The sequence below is a fragment of the Semicossyphus pulcher genome, unplaced genomic scaffold, assembly GCF_022749685.1.
Source record: "Semicossyphus pulcher isolate SPU_LCO1_2020_fin unplaced genomic scaffold, fSemPul1.0.p SCAF_1, whole genome shotgun sequence".
In the NCBI taxonomy this organism is placed as follows: Eukaryota; Metazoa; Chordata; class Actinopteri; order Labriformes; family Labridae; genus Semicossyphus; species Semicossyphus pulcher.
Genome location: NW_027211603.1, coordinates 4,794,117 through 4,816,450, shown reverse-complemented (window position 1 = coordinate 4,816,450; position 22,334 = coordinate 4,794,117). Strand labels below are relative to the sequence as shown.

The 22,334-nt window shown below is 43.1% G+C and overlaps 1 protein-coding gene across 1 annotated transcript in view; it reads right to left on the bottom strand.

The window, feature by feature from the left end:
• LOC138605202 (protein kinase C-binding protein NELL1-like) overlaps positions 1-22,334 on the bottom strand; it is a 317,647-nt gene that overhangs the window by 92,981 nt on the left and 202,332 nt on the right. Inside the window, exon 13 of the mRNA XM_069677358.1 lies at positions 4,619-4,744. Coding sequence (XP_069533459.1) covers positions 4,619-4,744 — 126 coding nt within the window. The remainder of the gene's footprint in view (positions 1-4,618; positions 4,745-22,334) is intronic.

The following is a 22,334-nucleotide window of genomic DNA, read 5'->3' as shown; positions in this document are numbered from 1 at the left end:
GTCACTTTGAGAGGAAATGTGTAGACTGTAAGATTGCGGGTGGATGAAGGGAAGAGCTGTCAGACATCCATAAAGACACACATAGAGCGCACTCAAACACAAGAACACACACTGGCCTGAAGCAAGAAGGCAGGAGAAAACACATTACTGCCATCAAGGACTGTCACCAAACGCACTCCTTCTGTAGCCTCATTGTTCTCACTTCTGTTGATTGTAGCAACTCAGGTTTCTGCCTTCTGACTGAGGACACAGCAGTGATTTCGCTGTGCGGTGGCTTCATTAGTGGAATCAAAGAGTTAGAGACGGTATTGTGCATTCCCATAACCCCAAAAAACCCAACGCAAATCCTTTTCAAATTGTGAGATTTTTCATGCACAAGGGCTGCATTGTGGTGCAGCGGTTAGCACTGTCGCCTCACACCTAGAAGGTTCCTGGTTTGAATCCTGGTTCGGACATAGGGGGCCTTTCTGTGTGGAGGTTGCATATTCTCCCCTGCATGCATGGGTTCCCTCAGGGTACTCTGGCTTCTTCCCAAATGGATGACTCTAAAATTGCCCGTAGGTGTGAATGTGAAAGGTTGTCTGTCTCTATGTGTCAGCCCTGTGATTGACCGAAGACCACGAACTGGATACCGGTATAGATAATGGATAAATGTTGCGCACAAACAGGGTTTTCACAGGTTGATTAAGGCTAAAGACAAGAATAGTTGGCATGCAGCGGTATGTGTGGGGGGTGGCTCAGGAGAGCAGCACCAGGTGAGTTGATCGGCACAGCTGCTGCTCGGTAGCTTTAATCTGCTCTCCCCTTTTTTAATGCCGTAGCGTGCTGGACCTGGGGTCGATGAGGAATGACTTCATGTCGTCGAATGAAGCTCCTCATAATGTTTTCGTTGAACTCTTGACATTGCTTTCCTAAGTGGAGATCGGGCCGGTGTGCCAAAGGAGCCGGGCAGCGGTGGCGCGCAGCAAGAGAAAAGTATTGTTTTGTTTAAAGTGAGTCGCAAAGACAATAAAAAGTGTAAAACTGCATTGGATCCGCCTGCTGTGTTTGTGTGTGCGCTGGAGAGGACACGGTTGCATAAGTCGTGCTACAGTCAGGTAGTAAGGGGCTTTGTAACATACTAACAAGTGTTGTAAACAATTTGGCATAATACACATTTACATGTCCTGTTATTCTACTTTCTACAACTGATATATTTCAGAGGGAATATTGACCGTTTTATTCCTCAGTATTTAGCTGACAGATAGCTACATTTTGTTTCTTGATAAAGATCCTACATACAATATATTAGATCCACTTATTCAGTGTTTATATTTGGTAGAATTTGGTCCACCTGTGCTGCCTACAGAATGCTGTTTAAACATTTATGCATGTATTAACAAGGTATTTAAGATATAATTAGCAGTTATGTAGCAGTCTGAAGGAGGTCAACAATGCAAAAATGTTGAAACCCTACATCTTGCTAAACGTATTTCAGCATTTTCACTTAACGTTAACATTTGTAGCTTTTACATTGTGGATTTACTAACCTTCCCTCTTTCAACACAGCTAACCAAGCAGCCTGTACACTGAATGAAACATGTAATACAAAGGAAACTGTTAATCTGTTCAGGCAGACAAATCCTGCTATAGGCTACACCTGTTGTGCCAGCAGGATGCCGGCACTATATCGGCTTCCCAGACTGCTGGTAGGATAAATGTTGCATGAAAATAAACATTTAACACCCTTATAAATAATGTGATCATATGAAAAGTAATGAATCAACAGTAAGTCTTAAGTTACACATCCATAGACCACTATATGGTGCTATATGGTGCTAGATAAGTATTGCTTTTATCTTTTTAAAGTCTTTTTTAAGTTACCATCTGGTCCCAGCATTACTAATTCATGGCAGCAATAGCTGGAAGTCTGGACCCTAAGCTTCTACTATTAAACCAGAGTAGCTGCTGGACTTCATGGGTTAACTTGTTCATTGCTAATTGGCTCTCAGAACAAGAAACCACTGTGAACGTGTGTGTCCTGCTTAATGCAGTGAGAACAATATCATTACGAGACGCCTTCCCTGTCCCAGAAACGATGAAGAATTACAAAACAGATTTCAGCACAACGCAGCAATTACAGGAGCTAATGTGCAATCGTGTTAGCGCTCTGAAATATGAGCCGCTGCCTCCCCGCGCCGTGAACGCTAACTCCGTTTCGCATCCAAGCAGAGGATGTGAAACCCCGGAGAAGAAGCTGAAGGAGAAGCCGGAAGAGGGAGAAGGAGACAGAGAGAGGATTTATCGCTCCCAGCAGATGTAGTGAGCGCTCCGCGGGCTCCCAGTCAGCAGCCAGGACAGTTTACAAGCTGCAAAAAAGATTGATTGTCTATGGATCCCTGTCCCTGCATGGCTGCCAAGTCTGAGCTAATTAAAGAACACTTCTCCGGAGAAACACTGAGCGGCAACCAAGCACATCCTATTCCCTCTCGAAGAAACATGTTGCTCTAAGCCCCTTCAGAGGAGAAACACTGTAAACCAGCTCTGCCAGGTGTCACTGCAGCCTACAGCACGTGAAAAATATCTCGATCCAAAAGTAAGACTTTGACTGAATTATTGCATTAATTTGTGAAAAGTAGGTAGATATGTTGGTGGGATTGTTTCCGTACTTTACCTGACATTCACATGTGAGAGGGTCAGGGAGGGAGAGGGAGAGGGATACCTACTATCAGAATATTTACTGCAGACGAGCAATTAAAACACTGAATGGCTGCAATCACCCGTTCTTCTTCCATCACATGCTGCGTCTCCATCTCTTAAAAAGACTTATGCTGAGGTATTCACTAATCAGTTTGCATTCATGTCTCTGCACACTTTAATTTCAGACAACAAAAGATACAGCGTCGCATATGCAAAGCTGCGTGGCCAGCAGCTGGCAGACGCCACCCTCCCTGTCTCTGCAAAAACTGGTAAAGAGACGAGAAACAGGTCTGATCAAACTTTAATAATTAACTTGTTCATATGAAAAGTTTGACAGTGTCTACTCAAGTGCAAGATTTATACTATTGTATGGTACTTTACTTCAGTACTGGCACAACTGTGAACACTAAAAGACACGGTTTCATACCCTCTACTATGACTAGTCTACTGCCAAAGTCTTCACATCTGTATCGCTACAGATTGTGGAGAAAGAATCTTTTTACTGTGCAAGTCAAACAATCCAGTTTGCATGGATCCGGCTTACTCACAGTGTTCACATTTTTATTTAGCTTGTAAAAATGCTAAATGGACTGTACTTATATATCGCTTTTAGTCTTGGGACCACTCTACACTACATGTCACATTCACCCATTCACACACACATTCACACACTGATGGCTGCTACGTAAAGTGTCAATCAGTCATCACGTTCACACACCGATGGCTACACACAGGGAGCAATTTGGGGTTCAGTGTAGCCCAGAACACTTAGACATGTGAAGCTGAGGGAGCTGGGGATCAAACCACCAACTTTCCAATTAAGTGATGACCGACTCTACCGCTGAGCCACAGCCGCCCCCAAGAAGATGATTAGAACTAGAAAAGCACGGCTGATGTTTCTGAAAATATCATTAGTTTTGTGGGTATTTGCTCATATGCGGAAGCCCTTAGCGGACATGCATCCATACATTTTATTTACTCCGTTTTCCCGTGATAACGAGTCATTTCCGGTTGTTTTCTCGAGACCTTGACTCATTTATCGAGATCTTGAGAAAATACTGAAAATAACTCTTTATCACGGGAAGCCAGCTTTGTTATCCCGGGATCACGGGAAAAATTAGTCCAGAAATTATGACCATAAATTACTTGTTATAATGGGAAAACGGAGTAAATAAAATGTATGCATGCATGTCCGCTAAGGGCTTCCGTACTCATGAACCAAAGCACTGAATGGATTGAAATTTAGACATAGTGATCGGGTTAAAAAAAGATAATCCTCTGGGGATATAATAGTCTCAAACAAATAGAAATGACTCTTTCCAAACCATCCAAACATTTCACCCCACTCCTGTATTATGACTCATTCATTCTCACCCTCGCTTTCCCTGCTTCTCTTATCAGCTGATCGTGGGCTGTAAGTCCAGCTGTATGGAACCACATGATAAAATGGGCCTACTTATCCTTGCTTTATTACCCCAGTAAACATCTTCCTAACGAGTTCTCAATAGCCAGTGTCTCTCTTCTCTTCTTCAACTCTTCTTTAACAGCATTTTGTGAATCACAGCCCCGTTTAGAGTAAAATAGGCAACCAAGTAAGGCATGCATTAGAGCATGCAGTTAACAAGTGCTACCATGCTGACCTGTCAACCAGAAGAGATGTACCAATTTGTATCCACCCTGTTGCCCAAATATGGTCACTTCTGGCTCCCCAGAACCAAGACTGCAACGGCTAAACTCACTAACTCAAGGTTTAGAAACAGTACTCCACTTCAAACCATTGAGTGACATCACAGTGGCTGTGTGTTTCTTTCAATCCAAGCATAAAAAACACATCAGCAGCTCAGGTCACTTTATAGACTGTGTGTATAACTTTTAAAATATGCGTGCACCATTATGTAATAAGATCTTGTGAGTCAGAATGTCGTGCATGCAGACGTACCGGTGCAGGAGTACTCGTCCACTCTGATGAAGCCTGGCAGACAGTCACAGCGATGGCTGCCGGGCAGGTTGACACACACCGTGTTGGACTGGCAGTAATGCATCTGGGTCGCACACTCATCGATATCTGAGGACACACAGAACAGATACAGTGAAGTGATAACTCCCAAACAGTTCCCTAATCACATTCGGGTCACAAAGAGAGATACCTCGGGTGGAGGAGGAGGAGGAAACAGGTGGATGATGCTGATTGAACTGCATCAACTGTCACCTTGTTGCTTACAGGTGTTAATAAGTGTTGCAAAAATTCATCAATCACACGACCAAACAAGGCCACTTTTTCAAAGGATAGTTTGGCTTTTCCCAACTAAAGTGTTTCCTTAGAGCAAAAGCAAGGAGTACGAGCCAAGAGAGATCAAAGCAGAAAAGGAAATAGGGGAAGAAATCGAGACGAGAACTTAGAGGTTTGAGGAAACAAAAGGAACGGACAGAGAGCCGAGGATAGGACGAAAGCTGATGAGATAATGACCTATAAAATGAAGGGGATGAACGACGGCAGGGAGAGCGGCATCTTTCCCCGTCATCAATAATGTTCAGCTAAAATGTCACATTACATCCCCACTTCATGCTCGGAGTCCTCTTCCTAATGTAGCTTGAAAGACATTGTATGAGCATTAAAACACAGAGCTTGGGGAGGCATTAGACGAGCTGGATGACTGTTGATGAAATGCGATCGGAAGCACACGAGGGAGGTGTTATGCAGGAGGGCTGAAATCTGTACGTGTGTGTATGTGTACGGTTTCCGAGTATTTATGTGGACGTGAGCAGCAGAGAAGCAGTTTTCCTGAGGCTATAACAGGCCTTTCCACCACTTAAGGGACGCTGTATGCTACACTTAGGGGGAAAGGAGAAAGTGAGAAGAGGATTTCCATATCCTCTCCTTGGATAAATACATTCCAGCTTTGAGGTCTTCAGCTCACACTTTCCCCTTACAACAGAATGAATTTGTATGAAGTATGTAATTGACTTACATGCAATAGCCAGAGGTTTTTTCTTTGCAAATTTCATCCTTGGAGAGTGTACAGTAGGAGCGTTGAATTGCACAATCAAAGGGAGACGGATCGTGTATTCAGGCGCACAAAGCCTCGCCGGCCTTCAGCATACAAAGCATTGATCTGCCACATCAAAAACATTAAACTTGCTCGAGTGCTCCAAGCTGCGAAACACTACCTGGATCCAATTTCATCCAGTCATGAAGCCCTGCTCCGCCCAGAAAGCTGCTCATTTGATTACTCTTTATTGGAGAGAGGCGCCAAAGAGTTGCTCAAGCCCGATGATGGCTTGCCTGTGATGTCGACGACACGCAGCCTCAATAATTTAAAGTGGAGAGCTGCCTTTGTCGGCTTCCATTTAAAGCGGGGGAAAGCATCTACCGTCAGGTATGACAGTGATGAGGCTCTTTGATCTCTGTCCTCTCCAAGAGGCCTGTATCCGCTGTGTTTGGATCTGTGTGCATGTCTGAACGTCTGTGTGGGTGTACGTGTTCGCCCTCTGCAGCCTCCTCTGGGAGCGCCGTAGCAGGTGAGGTCTGCTGACAGAACTGGAACTGTCATTTCACACAAGGGGGAATTCATTTTCCTGGATTTGCTGGTGTGTCTCTGCCAGTCTCCCCCTCCCACCACCCCTCCAACCCAGACCTTCTCCTCCCACCTCCTCCTCCCCTCCTCTGAGCTCACTTTCTTCATCTCGCTGCTGCTTTATTCATGCTGTGATGTAGGTCAGGGCTGGGGAGGGGAACAGCTAAAAATAAGGCAGGATAGGAGTCTCTGTGTGCATGTGCGTGTATGAGTATGAGTGAGGAAGTGTGTGTGTGTGTGTGGGAGAGTGTGTGTTTGTGCCAGCTCATCCTTTGTGTGTTAGAGAGAGAGGGAGGAAAGAGAGAGAGAGAGAGATTGTGTCTGTCTGAGTGTTTGGATGCTGTGATGCAGAAAGAGAGAAGATGCATGTTGTGTGTTTGTGTGTGTGCATGCACGTAGGAGAGGGAGAGGATATGCATGTGCACACTTGTATCAGCATCACCCTCAGTGCACAGAGGTTAATGGAAACAGATTTCTATCCAACAGCCATACTGTTTCCTGCTGACTAACTCCTTTATTTTCCTCCCTCTAATCAACCCAGATTGCGTTTGTGTATTTCTGTGTTTGTCCTCAAATCTCATCCAGGAGCCGATCAGTGTCTTCGAGCAGCTCATTTCTGCGTCTGTCTGAAGCACGCCGGATTAAGCTGCCACATGCTTTTTCTCAAAGGTGTTCCACTCAATCTCAGAAGTGTTAATCAATTCTCTGTTTCAGGTTTGCAGTGGGTCCGTTACTCAGCAGCGGCTTTCAAAAACACGGAGCCGTGAGATTTGGGAGACGGATCGAATGCTGGATGGCAACAAATAAAACAAAAGATTGCTTATTAGATGAAAAGGTATGTAAAAAAACAACTTTCTAATGGATCTACGACTTACACATGTACATATATTATGATCAAGTAAATAAGTAGGTCATTATAAGTACAAATATGTGAATATAAAGAAGTATGTTTACAGAGACAGAAACTCAACTGGCGATATTTCACGGTCAAAAAACACATTTGATCATTCTTATGTTAGCATTAACCACTAAAGCAATATCACATGAGAGGGATGACGTTGTGCTGTATTTCAGCACTGATGTAATGTGTAAGCTAAGCTAATCATAAACACTAATCAACAACAGATTTCTTTTTGCTCCACCAACTCAGCTAGTTCCTGGAGCCTTCGAATTGGGACAGCCTATGACACACCGCTGTGATGCAGTCGGCCTTCAAATACGGCCTTCGAAGGCTGCAGCCCCTGAATTGGGACACAGCTTATATCACCACTCATGGAATGCTTCTTGTCCAATCAGATTACTTAGTGGGAAGTAACTGTTGTATAACTCCATACAATAGTTAGATGGGAACTGGCTGAAAGCTACAAAGCAGTTTAATAGTTTTATATTACACCTAGGAGGTGGTTGAATGATACATTTGCTTTAGTCTGACGGTAGCTTATTAGGTATCAAATATGTTGGTTTACCATAAATTATGGCCAAATGCTCCTTTGGATTGTAACTGTTCATTGAGTGGTTAAAAGATTATGATTGACTCATTAACTACTTTTAAACCACTTCTAACCTGAACACAGCAGTACGACTATATAACAGTATTTAAACTTCTCATTGAAATGTGTATACATTCTGTCAAGTAGTATTTATGCCACTACATTTATTGTTTTGAGTTTCCTTATGTTCAACAATTTTCTGTTTATGGTGAGCCTTTACAGTACATCTGAATCCTCTGAAGTCGACAGAAGACTGTATTCACTCTGGCTAATGGAGCTCACTTTCATCCAGCGGTTAAATATTTCTGTTTTAAATTGTTGAAATAAAAACAATCCACATCATTTCAAGTATGAAAATGTAAAGTTTTTTTCAGAGAGATTTAATCCAGTCTTTGTAGACACATCAATGCTAAAACAGCTGCTAAAACTCTCAGTGCTCCTCCCTGACCTACCTGAGCAGCCACAACACCGTGTAACTGCAGAGTCAAAATCACTAATTCATGCGCACCAGTTTAGAGAAAAGGGACTCCTGCTAAAGCATTTATTTTTTGACCTGACCAGAGCTGCTACCATCCAAATGTCATCACCCCTCCGGATACGAATCTCTGCCTCAGCAGATGTCTCGTTCACACACACACACACACACACACACACACACACACACACACACACACAAACACATTCACACAGCTATCAGCATTCCCCTCTCTGTTGACCTCTCTCCCTCGTTCACTCTCTCTATTTTCATGTACACAGAAGTTAATTTCACCCAGCAATTACACACCATGATAATTGAGGCTTGCACAGAGGATTGCTTTCAGACACGCACACACACACACACACACACACACACACACACACACACACCGGCTGTGTTGAAAGAGAGATGGGATATTTCATTTATTTTCTCTAATGCACTTGGTGTAAATCAGCTTTTTTTTGCCTTCACTGAAACACAATAAACAACCCAAACAGTGAGTGAGAAAATTAGCATGTTCCTATAATAGGCAGTTTTACACAAATGATTGTGTCAATATGCAGGTCTCAATCACTGCACAGCAAGACTTTGCAATGAAATATAAATATAGGAAATTATGTTAAACTGCAGAGCTGCTTTTCAGTTAACTTAATGATGGAGAAGTTTTGACTGCAGGCAATTTATCTAACTATGCTGAACAGTTATTGTTTTACAGTATAATTGTTTTAATTAGCAGGAGTGTTAGCAAGGACTGCGATACCAAATTCACTGTTTAATCAACACTTTCCAAACCCCTTCACCCCAACAGTTTGGAGGGCCAGCCTGCTCGATGATGGATTTACTGAAGCTGCAATGTTGCTCACGACATTGTGTGTTCTGTTTTAGGTGTGTTAAATAAAATAAAGCTATTTTGGGAGTTGTTTAAAAGAAATACCGGGTAGGCAGCTGTGGCAATGAATTTGAAGATGGTGGAAGACTTTGGCCAGAGGCTGTGCTTCCCAGCTGAGGTCATATCGACTAACCTCCAACCAGACTCTTTGCTGCTACCGTCTTCAGTCGACCTTGTTAACTTCACTTATAGTGCCCTAAAAGCAAAAAGAAACTGAGATACGCAAAGTTTGAGCCAGCTACATAGCAGAGGTTTGTGCAGTGGAGGTAGGCTGCAGAGCAACATCAAGGCTACTCCGGGAGATGTGAGTTCAAGAAAAGGCCCATTTGCAAGCAGTCAGAGAACTCCCCTGAGCTGTGAAAAGGGACAGTAGGAGGCTTGGGATGAAAAGAAAGGACTCCAACTGGACCCAAAAGAGAGAAGATGGCTTCTAGGGAGTGAGCCTGGGATGCCAAGACTCACTGCTGAACCCCCTGGAGGAAAGAGGGGGCCCACTTCATTACTCATAAGATGCAAAATGCTCACTTGACCACCCCAGGCAGCACGCCTAAGATGTGCAATTTTAGGCGATAGCAACAGCTTGTCTGATAGAACAGTGTTACATAGCAGAGCTGAGTAATGGACAGCAATCTTATACCCCTTTCCCGCCGAAATTAGCCCATTGACGCAGGTTTTCCACACCCAGGAAGACCCGCTAATAACCTGCTCATCACTTTAATGATTTTAGCAATGCTTGTATCTCTGTATCCTTGTACTGTACTTTATTGTTGAGTAATGACTGTCTGTAACTCTGTGTGTTGCTGCTGTCCAAGCAGGTCTCTCTTGAGAATGATTAGCTTTATTACTGTTTGTTAGACAAACCTCAGCAGTCTGGTCCTTTGCTGACACACGTGCAGCTGAAAGGTATTTTAATCATCAACTCTCACTGACTCTCACTTGAAATAAAAAAAACATGTTTCTTCAGTGTCATGATGCAGCAATGTGGCTTGCCAATAATGAACAATCTATAAACAAAACAGCACGTTAATTTTGATTGGTTGAATGCCTCAGTCTGCACACAGGTTAAACGAGCATGATATCAGCTTCTGTCCCGGCTAAAACAAGATGTTGACAGTTCCTTGATACAGACTCTCAACTGTTAATATTCCAAAAAAAATGTACTTCCATGACTTGTTTGTGTTGTCAGCTAATCTTACATTCATCCGATTATCTTTGTCCCTGCAGGAATCTTTCGTAAAAATTCAGCAAAATCTAAAATCTCTCTGTGATTTGCTTAACTTCCCTGGTAAAATGCACAGTATACTGCTTTTCTTAATTTTGGGATTGCAGTTTTCCCAAACAAACATTTTCTCCTTTTTTTCTAAAGCCTTATTTCTTCCTGTGCCTGTCAGGTGATTGGCAGGCAGCAGAGCGTATAACGTAAAGCAGTCTCACTCAGCACAGTGAAATGAGGATGAAAGTTTCTTCTCGATGCCGTGATGGACGTTTATCCCTGCATGCGTGGACGATGTTTTTCATCCTGTGTGAGAATGGACGACAGGAAAATGGCCTCCTCTGAAGGAGGAAATTAATCTCAGCCACCAAATTACACACAATGATGACTGAGTCTTATAACAGCGTTGCCTTACTTCAACTTGTGATGAAAGCCTGGTTATCTCCCACTATGCTCGCTTCATCCTGAGGCGGCGAGAACTTAGGCTACTGGCACAACTTGAAAAGAATGTGGTATTATCCTTTAATATGGACTGAGCCACGGAGAGGGCCAAATGATTCTCAATGACGCCGGAGTGAACTCCACAATGAGGGCGAACGCAGGCCTCAGATGGCTGAACTCGGTGACTAAACTCTCTTATCTTTGCGAGCTGCAAACAAATCAAACACAACAATCAACATGCAGCGAAGGGCTGCACCTCTCTCTCTAGCGCGGCATGTTCCCCCCTCGGAGCCGCGGGAGAAAAAAAGGACTACTGATGCATTTAATTAGAGCGCCTTCAGACAGCAGCAGCTCTTATCATCATCCTTGTCCTTCTGGAAGACGCACCCAGAGCAGGAAGTGCCCTGGCTGGGCGGATTAGAGCCTGCTGAGGAACATGCTGTTTGCATTGTTTCTCCGATAACTGCCTGTGGGCCGGAGAAGTTTTTTAGGAAACACATTTGGGCTTTTAAAACTACTTTAAATGACATTAGGCTTCCTGTTAACGTAGCTAGTGTGAGCAAGGTGGTTTAATCCATCTGTCACTCTCGAGTGAAACGAAGAGCTGCCGTCGTACTGAGCCGCACACTGACAGACTTTCAGACGTGTACTCGGAAGACTCAAACTGCGACAGAATCCTTCTGTCAGGCAGAGCGGCGCAGTTTACCTACTTGACAGGTGCTCTGAGTGTGTGTGTGCTGGATGTTCACACAGGTATATTTACCGCAAAGCTTAGAAGAGTACACCTGGGTGCCGGCTAACAGAAATAAATCCATATATCAGGTAGAGGTAGGCGGTGCAGTGTCTCACAGATTACTGCACAGCTGAGATCTCATTGTTGAGTGAAATCCTGGAGGCAAACTGAATTTGCGTCGTTGCAGCAGAGAGATGTATATCACAGAGGGACGGCACAATCCACTGTAGCAGTCCCTGATGCCTTATGATGAAATATGATCAGTGGAGAGAAAGTGTCTGTACAGCAGCTCACATCTCATACAGTGAAACAAAGCTACATATAGCACAAAGACTTCCTGCGGCTCGTCTGAGGTTCGCCCTCCTCCATCGCTTCAGGATTCATGTCAAAAGAGAATCCTGGTCTTTTAGACTTCTGTCAGAGGATGCTTTGTACACCAGGTCAAAAAGTCAACACGCATACTAAGTCAACATAAACTCCGACAGTGGTTCACACTAAAGAGACTTTATCGTTCTTTCCTTTGTCGCCTGCCTTTTACAGCCTTTAACATCAATATTGGCTCATGGTGCTTATGTGCAAATTATAGTGCATGAGTGCAGTAAACATAGAAAATGAGAACAGCCACACTGGGTATACAATGGTTGACATGGACTACTTGATGGTGCAATAACCTCTAATATTAGTGCTACAACAGACCTGTCATTAACTGTTCTGTTATAGCGGTTCAGTCCAGCCTCTCCGTCTCTGTATTAAGGTGACTTACAGCAAAGACAGATCTCTTGCATTAATACTAATCCTTGATTTCATATTACAAACAAATTACATATACATACATTAAAAACAAGTACTTTGGCGCTTGTTTCAACTCAGTACTGCTCCGCGGACGGAGCTCACTCCCTGCCCTGAGCTCAGGTCAAGGTCTGACTCAAGTTACAATATCAGACAATATAACATCGTGTAATTACAACTTCCTGCTCCAACAGGGCACAAAAAGGGCTTTGTCCACACGCAGTCATTGGAAAACAAGAAAAAACTTGATTTACTCTCAGAAACTGATCAATCAGGTCCAAAAACAATCAGAAGGTCTAAACGAGCTGCACGATTAAATTTAATCTCCATTAATGTTAGCAGAGTGCTAAACCGGAAGTTAGCCCGATCTGGCGACGGAAGTATGGGCCGCAGAGGGATTCAAGCTCTGGGTAACTGACTCAAATGACTCAAAAACCAGACTCTCTTCAGTGAGTGACTCATACAATCTCGAGTTAATAAAAAGAGTCGAACCTCCCATCTCTACAAAAAGCAGGATTATAATTGCTCCCCGAGATGCACCAACTGCATAAATCTGTCAAGAGAAAAACTCTCAAATAAACTCTTCTCCAAGAGACAGAAAACACACTCTGACCTGTTGACATCGGTCTGGTTCATGTGTGTTTGTTTGTGTGTTTGGTTTACAGCGGTCAACCTGTTCTTTCCACTGGATCTACTCTTGTGTTTTGGTTCTTTCCCCCAGGCATAGCCCGCATGTATTACTATTCTATGAGCTGTATCAGTCACACACACGCACACACGCACACACACAAACAAGCACACCCTTGATTGTCCCTGTGCCCGGATCTGTGTGTAGGGCAGCAGCAGCAGCAGATGGTTGAATTTAGCTCTCAGGTTACTGCAACACACAAACACACACACACCCCCCCACACACACAAATATTTGTCAGGAAGGTCATCTACATGCCATTATGAAAGTCCAGATGAGAACTTGTTTCAGATTATTAGCCAGATTCAGGCCTTATTGAACAAGTTGCTATGTTACCGTGATGCCTGGCGACTAACAACCTGCATGATCTCATAGACATCCCATCAGTCACCAATCACCTTGTAGCTGATAGGAAAAAGAAAGCAATAGAAAGCCATGGGAGGAGACCACCCACACAGCTTCCAACACGTTTTTTTTTTTTTTAATTACTGTGTCCCTGCAAATCATGTAAAGTGACAAAACAGAAACACAAAACTGGGACGGGAAAAGATGCACTCGCAGTAGGAAGAAGAAAACCTGAGCGATGAGGAAGCAGACGGAACCTGTGAGACTTTAAAGAAACAACACAGCACTTGTTGTGGGTTCATCGATGACAGGCGGTAATCACTTTACAGGAGGACTGATATTGGAATATAATGACAGCGCAGTGTGGGAACGCTTAATTAGCTTCATTGTTATTCTCATCCAGAAGCAGCTGCCAGCTGGAGAGGATGCTGACAAAATGCAGTGTTTGTGAGTGCACGCGTAAACACTGTTGTCGCTTTAAGTTTTAATGTCATCTTATCTTTTGTTTGAGTTTAGATTCAATTTGGAGGTGGAGGTGGGTGTTATGAGATTAGATGATGTTATTCAGTTTGAGTTTCTGCTGGAGGTAAAAGCAAGAAGGGAGAGGATTAAACCGTCTTAAAATGAAAAGTTCACTTACAGGATTTTAAGTGTGGAATGAGAGTGTTTTAGTATCTTTCAGCTCAGTCATTTATTATACATACTGCAGCTTTACACAGACAAGCAGACAGTGATGCACTGCTCACTTATTCAATCGTTTTAGCTGCTATACGACTTGCAAATTGCCGTCAATGTGTGTGTGAATGTGAGGTGAATCTTGTGACAGATGCTGGTTAAATCTGGTCCAAACATAAACGTTTAATCAACGTCTTCAAACAGTCGGTGAAAAAACGTAAAAACTTTTTAACCAGTTTTAATCGTCTTTTCAACGGGAAATGCTCGCTTAACTTAAACATATATTTAAAGTTTCATAATATGTGTTATAAGAGAATCTTTGTGCCAACATGTTTTATTGTAAGATACAGTTTTGCACACTTTTGACTGACAAAAAATGAAAAAAGGATTCTATAATAAAGTGTATTTTATTTCTAATTACTTCAGGTTAAGCGGGGTAAACACTACAAGATAATCGGGCTGATTTTGGGCCCGATTCCCCCCTTCAGACAATCATAAGAAAAGTTGGGATTTTTTAATGGTTCCACAATTTCCCAGTTTGGGATCAATAAAGTCCGTCTATCCATCCAATGACTATGTTGCCAGATGTTCCTGTGGTGTGAGGTATGTTAAGAATGATTTTACTCCTCCAATCTGCTCGGATCAGAGGCCTCACCGATTTCAAATCCCAAATATTAAACATGTTCAATATTTTTGATCCGTTATCCTGTTGTCTGGGGAACCCTGAGGACACCCGAGCATGCAGTCTGTGGATTGTCGTGGAACGAAACAATAGCCAATGGGGAAGCAAGCTGACTGAAGCAAGTTCTTCCTGCCCGTCGTCTGCCATGTTTGTTTACTCTCACATTTCGCAAGATTTCCAGTTGTGAGAGTCGGACTCTGGTTGTTGGTGAATTCATCTGTGAGTGTGCTGTTTTGGCGTAATCGTTGCTCTCCACACACTGCAGCAACAAAACTTTTAAATCTATGATTATACATCGTCACGTTTGGGCTCTCTCACATTTTCAACATCTGTTTAACATCTTTAGTGTGGGCCAGGAATTAGAGGGCTGTATGAATCTAAAAAATACCTTTAAATTCAGCCTTCTGACAGCCTTTTTCTCAGGATTTTTCACACTCTTACATTTTTAATCGAGTTTGTACATGTTTATACATGCCCCGCTGCTCCGGTACCCCCTTTTCCTGAAAGGTAGATGTGTCAGCATGGGGCCCAGCGGGAGAAACAGCAAAGTGACAGTAGGATATAACTGAGGAGGAGGCTGGAGGAAGCAGCTTTCACACACACACACAGTTATTTGTCCCCGTGCCCTGGACTGTTGGGAGGGCAGAAGCAGCAGATGGTCTGCTAAAGCCCTCATTGTCTCAGGATGCAGCAGCAGGGAGCGAGGCGCGCCCTGTTGGGCCGCGGCCTGGAGACGCCGCTGCCACGTCCTGCGACAGTGTCACAGTCAACCTCTTTGCCATAATTAAGGCCGGCCCCTCTGGTTCCACCTGACAGCAGAGAGCAGCTGGAGGACAGAGGAAGAGGAGGAGAGGTCGAGTCCTCCTGATGAATGGCAGCTGAGCAGATCTCATGTTTCAACATGTGCTCTGACATACAGATACATGTCCTCTGGTCACATGAGCACTCGTATCTTTTACAATAATTGTGGGAACCGTCAATATGTTCAGTGTCGCACCCTCAGCTTTGATTCAATGCAACACATGTAACCTCAACATCCTGAGCCTGAACCTAAATCCTACAAGCTTTAACAAAATGTAAATAGGGGTGAAAATCTGACACGACAGAAGTCTGACACGTCCTCGTTTAGTGAACGGTAAAATAGGAACTTTTCACACCTGGCAGACATCTTAATGAAGGTAAGACTGTTGGTGTTCGTATGTAAACGTAGCCAGTGTTGTTAAATCACTCCTCTCTAGCTGATGCTCGTATCTTGTTGTCTATTGATTGGTTTATCTTCGTCTCGGCATGTTTCACTGGGCTGACCAGTGTGTTTGCTCTCTGTACTTGTCCTGTGCGATCTGTTGTAATGGATGTTTAAAGCATTTACAAACACACTTTAAAGCTGATATGGTGGTAACACTTGGTTGAATGGTTGAAAAGTAAGTGGTTAATGGACGGTACTTATATAGCGTGTAGTGTCGCGTCCACTGCTTTTACGCTACATGTCACATTCACCCTTTCACACACTCATTGCAAAGGCCAAAGTGCCAATATCCAATCAGGATGCTCTATTCTAATCTATACTCATTCATACCTGATGGCTATGCCATTGGGAGCAATTCAGGGTTCAGTGTCTTGCCCAAGGACACTTCTACATGTGACTGTAGCAGTCAGGGATCGAACCCCCAACCCTCTGATCCAGATATGACCGACTCTGCCACTGAGCCACAGCCGCCCCAAGTGGATGTGTGTGAGGTAAGTAACACACAACTGCTTATATAGAGTCAGTTAATGATGTTAAAATAATGGTTACACAGCTTGTCACCAAATCTAACCCAGTGTTGCCTTAAATATATCAACAAATCAGTGCTTTCTTGCTAATTGAATACACAAAGGTATGGCGGTCGATGTCCGTGAAGGCTCTCAGTCATCCAGGTCATGGTCATTTGAAGCTTAATCTGAAAACGAACTGAAGTGAAGAAGCCTTTAGGATGAGAGAAGAAACATCTTCAAGAACCTGAACCAACCCCAGTTGCTTCAAATATGGCAGTAGATCTTTTTAATATAAGATTAGATACAAATTTAACTTGTGTTGCCCGAATGTGTCTGGCATATGAATGATGTAATAAGTTTCTACTTAGGCATTTGTTTTTCCTTTGAAAAGAATTCAAAGAAGTTATTTGAGGCGGAAATTTCCCTGCGTGGTCCGAGCTCAGAATTCTGGCTCCTCAATCAATTTGTCCCTAATTAGCAGTACTTTGAACAACTCTGCTACCAACTCTGGTAACATAAGCATGTTATGCAATACATTTTATTATTTACTGTGAAGTTAAAATAGATGACAAATGACAAACAGGCCTCGACTCAATGGCTATGCTGCTGATTTAAGCGCCAAAGAAGATGCGACTTGACGTCATGAAGGCAGTAGGCCGAGAGCGCAGGATGTGAGAGAGAAGGATGGCGGTACATGATGAAATATTTGTATTATAAATAATTATGTGTACTTTTTAACCTGATATATTGAAAGAAGATGAGCATTCAGTCTGATCTAAATATTATTTTCAAATACTGTCTGATCAAAGCCTTCATCAGTGGAGGGCGTAAGCATGAAGAGGGGGGAAAACATGACATGAAGTTGTTCTTACTGCTCACGTAATGTCACATTGCTACATACTGTCTTTTTCTAAAACAACTCAAAATAAAATAAAATGAATCTAAAATACTGACTGAACAATTCTCTATCATTTCTGGGCAAATTAAATGTTTCATTGCAAAGTTATTCCAGACTCAGCAGGGACACAGTGGAATTTATGTAGCAGAGGAATCATCTAGATTTTCTTCTTGGCCAATGTGGGAGATAATGTAAAAGTCATATTTCTACCTTCACCTCAACTTTATCCCAAATCTGATCTTAATCCTAATCCCAAACTCTCCCTTTGGAAGAAGTGATGACCAACCAAAATGAGCTGCTTTGGGGGGATCGTCCTCATGATTCAATCCTCAATGCACCTCACAAACAAAGTGTAACAGACGTGTTCTGCACAGAAATCCTTCCTTCTTCAAGTTATGTAGAAAAAATGTCGTACTTTAATTTGACAGCTGATACCTCAACACTGATGATTCCTGACAAGCTAAAGACTGGATCAAAAGCAAATGTGAGAATCTGACAAATTAGAGCAACTCCAGGCCTCGTGACAATTGCTTCAAACACATATTCACTCCTGCTTCTCTTCATTGTCTGCTGTTGACAGGTAAGTTTGGTTAATATATCAGCCGTGCACGAGGCGCCACATCTGCTTCTGACAACTTCCCAATGTGTCATCTGCTCTGCCAGCTGTAAGACAGCCCACTTCCAAAACCACAGAGTGAAACATGCATCATAATCAGTCCTGGGAAGTTGGAAGTTGCATCTGAAACCTTCGGTGACCCGTGAATATGAACATGTTGTTCAACAGATGCTGACATGAAAGCGTACAGTCCATCATAATAGCTCGTTATTTTAGACACAGTGTGCTTTTCCCAAATTGAAGGCATCACACTTGTTGTGTTCTTAAAAATAAAGTAGTTGTGGAACCAAAAGCAGCAAACTTTTCTATATCACCATGAAAACTAAATATATGCACTGATTTCACACTTGACGTGTCATTCTCCACAGTCGCCTGACAAACACTTCCTTCCAATGTGGCGATCTATTTAAACTGCAAGATTCACGCTCTCTCCCTCTGCTCTGCCACCGCTGCCCTGCACCAGTGCTGCGCTCACACTTTCAGCCCCACCACCACCCCAGCATCCAGCTAGGAGGGGTTACGTATGATCTCATCACGACGTCTGCATGTTAAATAAATCTGCGAGGAGTGATCAGAGCCTTGGCGCCAACACAAGCTGTGTTCTGCTGCAGCAAGAAACATTTCAAACTATCACAAACGTGAGTTGTCTGACTGAAATGTGATTACTGCCTGCGTCAGTGTTGTGTTTACAAAGTGCAAGGCTCTGATACTCCGACACACCTGTGGTTAGGTATAGCTAAGGTGGTTTAGGAATAGCTTATATATACCGATGATTTTTGGGGGGAATATAATCAAGATGATGAAACTTCCCAACCAAAAAAGTGATTTAAAAAGTCAGAGCTGTACGGTTGATATACACAACTTCAGTATTCACTGTTTGTCTTGGAAATGCACAAATACAAGCTGAAACTACAGAGCCAGACAGTGCTACAATGCTTCACTCATAGGTTTATTATATAGGAGTCATTAATGAGCATGAATAAAAAGGGTTAGGGTGAATCTCTTTGGCGGCACCTATGGTGATAAACGGTAATTGTGGGATGTGTGAAGTCCACGGTTGGCTCCGGTTGTAACTCTTGATTTTCCTGGCTGACGGTCGCTTTCCTTTTTAGACTGTTTGCCTTCATCTGAGCGTCGAGTTTGTTTCTTTTTCTTTGGATTTTCACTTCTTGTTGAAGTTGTATCTGTAGTCATCCATCTTTTCTTTGTTTGTTCAGCTAAAGTAGATTACTGTTTACTCGCAACACTTGCAGAGAGCGGAAAAGCAGCCGCTTAGCTCCGTCTACCCTCTCTGGCAGACCAACCACTGCTGGGTGATGGAAAACGCGTCAATAACTGGGCGCTGCTTGTGATTTTTTCCAAAAGTCGCCACAGACACCCAGTCTGTAATACTGTGAATGCAAAGGCTTTCATCAGTGGGCCATAGGCTCAATCACCATTGTGTTACTACTAGTTTACTACTTTAAGATAAGAAAACAGTCATATGAGTCATTTTTGCAACAGTTACATGCTATGATTTTAGTCTCAAGAATGTGTTGCCTTTGTAGTCAAACACGTTATTCTCTGCTCTGCCTCGGTCACTGAATTCACCCTCTCTTCCCACAGTCGACTCTCTTTCTTCCCCTCTTCACCATTCCTTGTAAGTTTCGTGGTGTTTAACGGGTCTTCCCTTAAGATCCATCATGCAGGAGTTGTCTTGTCTTTGTTTCCCTGTAGAGCACTAAAAACACACCAGCTCCCGTCCTGAGGGCGATCCGACTGTCGTTTCACACACATTAACTCTTAAAAAGCAGGCTGTTAGCTTTTTATCAGGACTTTCATTAGGTGTCATGTTCCTGTTTCTTCACATTGTCAGATAAAAAAAGCCTCAGTTGATTTAATTTGATGGTTTCGCTCTTTAAAAATATCATTTGCGTTCTGAGGGTTGATTCTTCTCAAGTTTCCTTTTTTAAATTCTTATTTCACTTTGACATTTTCTTATTTTATGATGCAAATTACTTTCCATTCCCTTATTGGAGCCATTGTACTCATTAATACACTTTGTTAGGTTGTCACTGAATGACTCCCCCTTCACTGCATTCCTTTGTATGAATGTGGGGGATTATGTTGGGGACGGTGCTTCAGAGGGTTTCCAATATTTGCATAAAGTATTATTCTTGCAGGTTTGCAGTCGTGTTGCGCTCTGCGTACAAACATTGTTAACTATTGCTTTCATTCAGAAGGTTTTATTCTCGGCTGCCGCTGACTTCCAGTCATTACAGTCGATCTTTGCTGGGAGGATGGCAGAGGAGAACTCCCTCTGCTCAACTGCTTTTTATTCGTTGTAGAACTACGGAGATGTTTGACCAGCAAGAGGTGGACAACAACGTGTTCGCCAAGGGTCAGCTGACAAATGGCCTACCTGCAATCTACCTTCAAAAAGTTCAAGTAAATCAAGAGGAAGATTTGAATGTTTGGGCTGCACGGTGCTGCAGTGTTGCCTCACAGCTAGAAGACTCCTCCGGGTGTCGGTGAGTTGTGGAGTTTGCATGTTCTACCCGTGCATGCGTGGATTCCCTCCGATGCTCTGGCTTCCTCCCACCGTCCAAAGACATGCTCTTTACGTTAATTGGTGACTCTAAAATTGCCCGTAGGTGTGAATGTGAGTGTGAAAGATGGACCAACCACCATCCAGGTCGTGGTAATTTGAAGCTTAATCGAAAAGGGCAACTTCAACTACAGCTCAACCTAGAACTTCAACCAAGTCCAGCTGCCCTTTAGGATTAAGCTTTGAGTGAGTGTGAAAGGCTGTCTGTCTCTGTGAGTCAGCCCTGTGATTGACTGGAATCAGTCCAGGGTGTATCAGGGTGATAGGCTCAATCATCATCCATAAGTGGTTTCAATCCCCCGCTCCAGAACTCAAGATCATTTTATAAATAACGCTAAATCACCAGGTTTGGATGGTTTTTATCACATAAAGGGTTAATTCTCCAAAATTAAAAACGTATAATTCCACTTTTAGATGAAGGTAAAGAGCCAAAAGATTGCCATAGTAACTGCTTCTCTTCTCTGATCTCTCGTGAAAGTGGGGGATCGGATGGAGGTACAGCGTGCAGCCTCACCCTGGCTCTGCCTTCCTGTCTTCTTTCTAACACACCTCTCTCTACAAACTCTTCTCTCTATCCTTCTCTCTCTATTTTTCTCTTGTGTGTTTAATTGAAATGTGGGGGTCAGTAGAAGCCAGGTGGTAGGGTAGTTAGTATCAGCGTTGTCACCTGGAGCTTGCATGAACGGAGCCTGGGTCTGTTGAAGTCGGCTATGCCACTTAGGTTGCGGTGGTGGGTTAGGTTAATTATAAGTATTGTGATAAGGGAAGGGCGCTTGTCCTTATCATTAGGTGCTTGTGTTTAATTCAAACTGAATACTTTCATCAAGCTACACGTTCCAGCTTCCGATTTTAGCCACATAAGAATTTTAAAGTTCATGAGGACAAAATAGGTCTCACAAAAAAAGGCTTCCCTGCGTCCCACGATGTACAACATCTCCTCCATATCACTCAGCTCTCTAATAATGCTGACTTGTCAGGAGCTGACCTTTCTCTTGATGCAGAGAAAGCTTTTGATCGCCCTGAGTGGCCTTTTCCCCGGGCAGTATTACACAGCATGGGTTTTGTCATTTCATTGCAATGATTCAAGGACTTTATTCAAACCCTGCTGCTCTGGTATTGACATGGAGACAGGGAGCATATGTTCTGAACTAGTCCTGCTATCTCCTAGCTTATGCAAGGTCTACTCTCCGTCCCTTTTGTGCACTACTCTCTCTTGAACCTGTGTCTCAGGTTTTTCAACAATCACTTAGTTACTAGTTACATTTCGTTGCATACCAGTTTTATGTTGCTTTTTGTCTTTGATGTCCCACAGTTTCTTCCGTTATTCAGATCTCAGGACATAAAACGACCTGAGGGAAATCTGCTTTAACGCCACTCAGTGCTTCTGCAAGACGGTTGGCCTCCTCCATACACTTTAAATCCGATGAAGGTGGATATGATTTACAAGGATGAAAAATTTAATGACATTAAAGTCCTGCATCTCAGTTATTAAAAATGAATGTCCCTTGAATCCATTGTCAAAGCTCCCCGTTACATTTCCCACCAGAGATCTCACTGTTTACTCATTTCGGTTAATGCCTGAGTGTCTGCGGCCTAACAAACCTCGTAACCCCATCGCTATACAACCGTGTGTGTGTAAGTCCCAATAAAAAAAGTCATCACATATAGAATATTGTATCAAAGTCAACTTGCAGGGACAGGTAATCCATCAGAGTAAAAAATTCATGACCTTTGCAGCATGCAAGCTGACAGACTTTCACACCCGAAGCCCCGAGTCTGACATTGTGCAGAGCAAAGACAT